This window comes from Buceros rhinoceros, unplaced genomic scaffold (assembly GCF_000710305.1).
Source record: "Buceros rhinoceros silvestris isolate BGI_N320 unplaced genomic scaffold, ASM71030v1 scaffold13656, whole genome shotgun sequence".
In the NCBI taxonomy this organism is placed as follows: Eukaryota; Metazoa; Chordata; class Aves; order Bucerotiformes; family Bucerotidae; genus Buceros; species Buceros rhinoceros.
Window position 1 is genome coordinate 85,658 of NW_010415928.1, and position 6,657 is coordinate 92,314.

At 54.2% G+C, this 6,657-nt stretch overlaps 1 protein-coding gene across 1 annotated transcript in view; it reads left to right on the forward strand.

Annotated features, from left to right (window-relative positions):
* The window catches only part of LOC104494733 (exocyst complex component 4), a gene marked incomplete at its 5' end in the record, with an annotated part of 71,949 nt that extends 67,383 nt beyond the window's left edge, over positions 1–4,566 (forward strand). The window contains one exon of the mRNA XM_010137601.1: positions 4,329–4,566. Coding sequence (XP_010135903.1) covers positions 4,329–4,566 — 238 coding nt within the window. The remainder of the gene's footprint in view (positions 1–4,328) is intronic.
* Between the last annotated feature and the right edge of the window lie 2,091 nt (positions 4,567–6,657).

Genomic DNA, 6,657 nt, shown 5'->3' on the forward strand with positions numbered 1-6,657 from the left:
GAGGTTCGGTGTGGACCGTGAGTAGCGGTTCCTGTCCCGTTGGGGTTGTGCCGGCGTGCAGCAGGCTGCCCAGGGCAGTTGTGGAGCCCCCATCCCTGGAGGGGTTTCCCAGCCTTGTGGAGGTGCTGCTGAGGGACAGGGGGCAGGGGGGACCTGGCAGTACTGGGGAACGGGGGCACTCGAGGAGATCAAAGATCTCCTCCAACCAAGTGATTCTGTGATTCTGTGATCTCGATAAATACCCAGAACTTCTCAAACATTGAAACTAACAGCAGCTTCTGGGCACTCAGCGAATGAGCCGTGCATCAAGGCGCCGGAAGGATGTGGTAGAGCTGACTGGTAGGTGGCTGCTGTTCAAATTCAGGATCTTACTTTCTGGAAGATCCCAGATAAAATGATTTAATTATGCCAAGTTCAAATATAAAACTTACAGGTCTAATTATGGCTAAAGAGGGGAGCTGAAATTAAAACTGCTCCTTCGACCACTGCCCCACAGGGCTTCATCAGTCCCTGTCTGTAACTCGATGTCCCTGAACTGCTTTAGCTGAAGAGTGAGCCGTGGTTTCCTGGCTGGGAGAGCGTTGACCGTAGTGCCAGGGTTATCAGGGAGCGTGAGTTGGAGCCTCTGCTGTGCCTCTGTCACCTGCCACTACATTGCTGCGCCCAGAACTGCATGAGATCTGCATTGTTGTGTTTGTTATGTGTCTACCTGCAAGAGGAGCCAAGATTTAAGAATGTCCATCAGCGTTGCAGGAGGTGGATTGGACACAGGGCCCTTACCATGTTGAGCCAAGTCTTTTTTTCCGTACCGAGAGGTTCTCGGGGTGTTCTCCGTGTGTGTCTCAGGAGCGTGTGCTGGGCTTTGTCACTGTGCCGGGATTACAGCGTTAGCATCGTTAGCAATTAAACTGCTAAATCTGGTCCCCCAACTGAGATGAGGTTGGGCTGAGTCTCCCCCTTCCTGAATCCAGCACAGAGAAATATGCTCCCAAGGTTTTGTGGCTTCCGCTACTGATGTTTTATCAAAAGCTGAGATTTGATGCTGTGGCTCTGCAGGGGGCCAGATCAGCCTTTGCAAAATGCTTCTTGTCTGAGCCACGCAGGTATTTTCAGTCTCTCTGTCACACACTTGCCTCGTTCAGCACCGTCAGCATCACTGTCTGAGTGAACAAGAGGCGTGAATCGGGTTCCCCGTCGTAGGCACAGGAACTAAAGTCAGTAGCTGTCGCAGAGTGACTCGGTGTTACCCAACCCCGACGAGTTTGTAGCTTGTAGGCATTAACCAAACGCCTTCTGCAAATAGCAGCCAATACAGGGATGTGCAAGGTCTCCTCCATCCTTACCTGTCCCCCTGCCTTCCGAGCTGCACGAGCATCCTCTTCTATCATGTCGTAAGTCGGGGGTTTGGGGTTCCATTACCAAGCCTGTTCTCCAGTGGCCTGTGTGCTTTCCCTGCCTGTTCTGAGGGAAATATTCTCACGGAGACAGTCCTCTGCCCCACTTAGCCCCTGCTTCTAAGGGGACAATGTGTCCTTGCAGCAGAGCCCGCCTCAAAGTCCCCGCAGGCTGTCGATGATGCTGGTGAACTGGTCCTCCATCAGCTCCAGGAGTTTCATAGCCTATATCTCAAACACGTGGAGCCTAACAGCTTGGTGCCTTTTTCAGCATCTCGTTCATCTCCGGAAGCTGTTTTTTCATTTGTGTCTTGTGCCTTCTAGACGCACACTCCCTTCTTTGGACCACACAACCCAAATCCTCTCAGTCCCTGTTCTCTGAGTCGACGATTTGGGCGTCCCTGTCCTCTAGCCACGTGCCCTTCCTCCCACCCCGTCTCAGCTGGCCCCTGACAGCGGTTGCGTTGGCTCAAACTTTCAGCCGCAGGAGATAATCCTCAGGTCGCAGCAGCAAGCGACGTCTTGAAGGAGACAGAGGAGATGGCTTCTGAGCTGCTGCCAGCCACTGCTGCAGTGATTTGCAGTCTAGCGGCGTGCTGGATGCTCTGCAGCGGCACAGCTAAGCCAGACCTGAGAGTCCGCGAAGCAAAGACCAGGGGAGATTTAATATGCAGCTTTGCCACGTTTGCCCTGGTCGCTATCTTAACGCATTCAAAGAGGAGAGGAAGGGAGGGCAGCGGGAACTGTTCCTGGAGCCCCTGCTCTTGGGTTTTATATAATTTATTCCACCAAGACCCAAGGATCAGCCTGCCCTTGTCCTGCAGCAGAAGCATGGAGGAGACAAGCGGGGGCCTCCTCTTCATCTCCTCCGGCCCGTTTCTGCCCTGCGTTGCTCTTCAGCCAAGCAGGGGCTGGAACACGCCCTGGCTGCCACGTGGCGCACGCAGACAGACAGGGACCTTTCCACTTCTCCTCTCCTGAGCTCCTCAGATCCTCGTTTCTTAACAAGGGGATATGACAGCCGTAACACAGCTACAGAGTCAGCCAGTTCCTCCTGGAAAAGGGTTACTGTCCACCCAGGCACCACTTTTTTTGTTTCGATACTCCAGACAGACCTAAACCCACAGCCAGTGTGAGTGAATTGCTGCAGTGGAATCGTACGTGAGAAGCTTCCCCTTTTCCCTGACCTTGAAGGGTCTGCCCAGGACTGGGAGCCCCTCTGCCTGAAGAAGCTTTGTAAAGGTTTGTATTTTCACAGCTCCCTCTAGACAGGATGGTTTGATTGGTGATATCTAGATCACAGAGCCCAGACCCCAGATCTTACTCCTTGGTACAGGTGGGGAAACTGAGGCACAGAGTGCAGCTCTGTGAGTTGGAAAGGCCGTGCCAGGAATTAACAAACGTGCCGTATGAAGGGCACCAGAGTCCTGATTCCCCTCCCACATGACCTCTAGGCAGCGCTTTCCACGCACCACATGCTCTTCTCCCCGTCGGAAACCTTGAGCAGCCTGTGCTGTGGAGGAAGGACGGAATGAAAAAGCCTCAGAGGACCCCAGAAGCTCTCAGTAATTTCTCCTCCTCCACCCGGGCTGTGCAGCCAGGACAAATAACCCACTCCCAGCCCATTTTTTCTGCAGTGCTTGGATCGGCAGCTGTCAGAACTGCCCCATGGCTTCCCTGGCCTGTGACGCGTCTTCCCTTGCTGTAAGTCCTCGTGCGATTCCCCTCCGTGGATTCGCTCTTCCACTGACACCACTTTGCATTAATTCAAACCAGCCCACGCTGCAGCCGCGGCATTATGCCGCCTCTTCAGATGATCTTTTACTTATTAAAAGAAGCACCTCAGCTCCTGGCTCCAATCCTATTTTGCATTATTTAATATTTTTTCTCTCAAATTGTGTGTCTCAGCAGCGTTGGAGGTCTCTGGAGTTTTGGGCTTGGAGCTCTTCCCATGGCCCATATTAGCATCGCTCTGTAAGAGGGCTTCATCAGGCACAAAGAAATGCACTTCCCCTACCCCCCGATCCCTTTCCAGAACATTCCGTTCTTGCAGGCTGAGTGACTGGGTTCTGTTCCCCACAGTCTGTGTGTTTGCTGAGCGTGGAAGAGTGTGGGGAGCGGTGTGGCGAGATTTGCTCCCCTGTGCTTGGACATTTCCCCTTGGCGTCTCCTGATGTTCAGTAGGAGGATGTTTGTGCTCTCTTTGTAGAGCACCTGACGCAGCCTTCTCTGCCTGTAGCACTGCTGAACGCAAGCAAGAGTTGATGGTGGTGGACCAGCGCTGGTGTGGCCAGGGCAGGGATCGTCCCCCCGTGCTGGGGGCACTGGGCAGGCCACCCCTCGACTCCTGGGTCCAGTGCTGGCCCCTCCCCGCCAGAAGGACATGAAGGGGCTGGAGCGTGTCCAGAGAAGGGCAGCGGAGCTGGGGCAGGGGCTGGAGCACAATGTGCTGAGGAGCGGCTGAGGGACCTGGCGGGGCTGAGCCTGGAGCAAAGGAGGCTCCGGGGAGACCTTCTGGCTCTGACAACTCCCTGACAGGAGGGTGCAGCCAGGGGGGGTCGGTCTCTGCTCCCCAGCAACAAGCGACAGGACGAGAGGAACCGGCCTCCAGCTGCTCGCGGGGAGGTTGAGGCTGTCCCTGAGGAGCCGTTTCTGTCCCGTTGGGGTTGTGCAGGCGTGTCGCAGGCTGCCCAGGGCAGTGGTGGAGCCCCCATCCCTGGAGGGGTTTCCCAGCCGTGTGGAGGTGCTGCTGAGGGACAGGGGGCAGGGGGGACCTGCCAGTGCTGGGGAACGGGGGGACTCAGTGTTCTTAAAGGTCTTTTTCAGCCTAAACAATTCTGTGCCTCTGTGATTCTGTTCTACAGAAGTAAAGGTCTGGAGCGCTGAGTATCCCTGTTCACCAGAGTGGCTTTTATTTTTTGTCTTGGTTTTCAGGCAGTATTATGAGATGCTCTACAACACTGCAGACGAGCTGCTAAACCTCGTGGTGGACCAAGGGGTGAAGTACACAGAGCTGGAATACATCTACGCCCTGAACTTACTGCACCGGAGCCAGACAGGTGTGGGAGACCAAACCACCCAGAACATGAGGCTGCAGCGGCTGAAGGAGATCATTTGTGAGCAGGCGGCTATCAAACAGGCCACCAAGGACAAGAAAATCACCACCGTGTAACAGCTGCTCGTACGAACTGAGCAGCAGGGGCTGGCGGGCTGAGGTCCGAGCCTCTGGAAGCGCGTGTCTCCTGGGTGGCATTGTCCCAGTGAGAAGGGAAATCCATTTGAGATTCGGTTTGGGGTTGTTTGGGGGGTTTCAATGTGTAATCACTTAATGCTTCTTTAACCCGAGCGACTGCGCTGCGGGAGCAGGCGGGGATTGGGGTGGGAGGTTTGGCTTTGCTCTGTCAGTGCCGCTTTGTCTCGAGGTGTAAGGCAAGCTGCAGTCTCTGCCGGGGTGGGAAGAGCGATTTCACACTGGACGAGGTCAGGGACTTCCGTGGCAGTTGAGACCACGCTGGAGTGAACAGCACCGTGGCAGTCGAGCGCAGACCTGTTGTCCCGTGTGGCTCTCGATGGTTTCGAAGCCGTTCCAGCAGTGTTGCTGCGTGGGGCCTGTCTCAGCCCTGCCAGTACTGCTCTCTGTGACAGCTGTGGAAGCATTAAGCTTTCTGCTGTTCCCACTGCAGAGAGATCTGGTTGCTTATTCCTTCAGAGAGTGACGAGCTGGCTCTGGTAGCGGGAGGTACCACGGGACCATTCGTTTCCACTTTTTCGTTCTCACACAGCCAGATGGTATCAGTCGCCGCAGCACACACTGCGCTGGGTGATGGTGGGCGTAGGAGAACGTTGCCAGAATAAGGTAATAGCAAAACTTAATTCTCTGTTTCTGACTGTATCTTTTGACTCTCTCCAGCTCAAAAGAGATTTTGTTGTTGTCGTTTGATGTGCTGGAAGGACACGCAGGCTTATGTAGCTCAGCGCTAATGATCAGCCAGGGCGGGAGGAGGGCAGATCCCAGCTCGGCAGCCTGAGGCGTGCTCAGGTCCCCGTCTCTGCCCTGCCTTGACCACGTAAAGCCACCTGGTAAAGGTTCCTTTGTCGCCGAGGCTGAGGAGTTTACACCGTCCCTTCAAACCGAGAATACTCTGCACTCGTGTTTGTCAAACCGCCAGCCCAGCTGGCTTCACACGCTGGGACAGGTTCTCTCCGAGCCGTGCAGCTGCTTGTGTGTCAGGCCTGAAACCGCAGCATTAAAGGATGTTTCAAGACTCCTGAAGGGCTCCAGTGCTTTGCCTGTTGGGTTTTTTAAGAACCGTTATTTTTGTGCTGTTTAAAAGGTTCCCTCCCAGGTCCGAATTCATACGGTGTCCTCCGAGGCCACATCAGTGTGGAAGTGACCTTCTGAACCAGTCAGTCTAATCCTCCAGCTCCCAAGGGCCAACGGGACTCGTTAAAAGCAGAACCAGTAATTCCAGCAGTTGGGAATTTTCTTCTGGTTTCTATTCTTTTATTCATGAACCCGGTTTTTCTTATGCTGTTGTTGGCCAGTAACTACAGGAGTTCCTTCCTTTCCTTGGTGAATTCTCACGCATGGGGGCGGAGGACACCATCGTGGTAACATGTGTGATGACGTGGGGGTCTTTCTGGGGTAGCACATGAGCTCTGTGTTCACCTGCCCAAACACTGAGGCGTGCTGCCGTGTCGACAGGGGACAGCAGGCTCCTCTGCACCCAGACTTTGGAGGAACGTAAAGAAGCTCCTTGGTCCGTATAAGACAGATTTCAGACCCTTTGCGGTACACGAGTGATGTGTGAGGAGCTCTGAGTTCAGGCTGGGCTGTTGTGGCCTATGTCAGACTATTTTTTATTGTTTTTTCTTTAATTGCTTAATAACCTGAGACTCTACCTCATCTTCATATGGCTGATCTCAAGCTTTGCAGTCCACATTTTCCGCCCACCGAGCAACTGTGCTGGTGGGTGCCATGGCAGAGAGCATGAAAACGAGAGAATTTCGTACTTGGGTACTTCTGCTTCTAAAGCAAATTATTTGAAAGACTCTTCCTTGGGCTGCACCTCACATTGTCCATCGCAGCACTGCAAGATGTAAACAAAACCCGAGCTCGTGTCTGTGCACTGGCCTGAGTGTGAGAAGACATTTGCAATGACATGAAGGGTCTGGAGCACAATGCGCTGAGGAGCGGCTGAGGGACCTGGCGGGGCTGAGCCTGGAGCAAAGGAGGCTCCGGGGAGACCTTCTGGCTCTGACA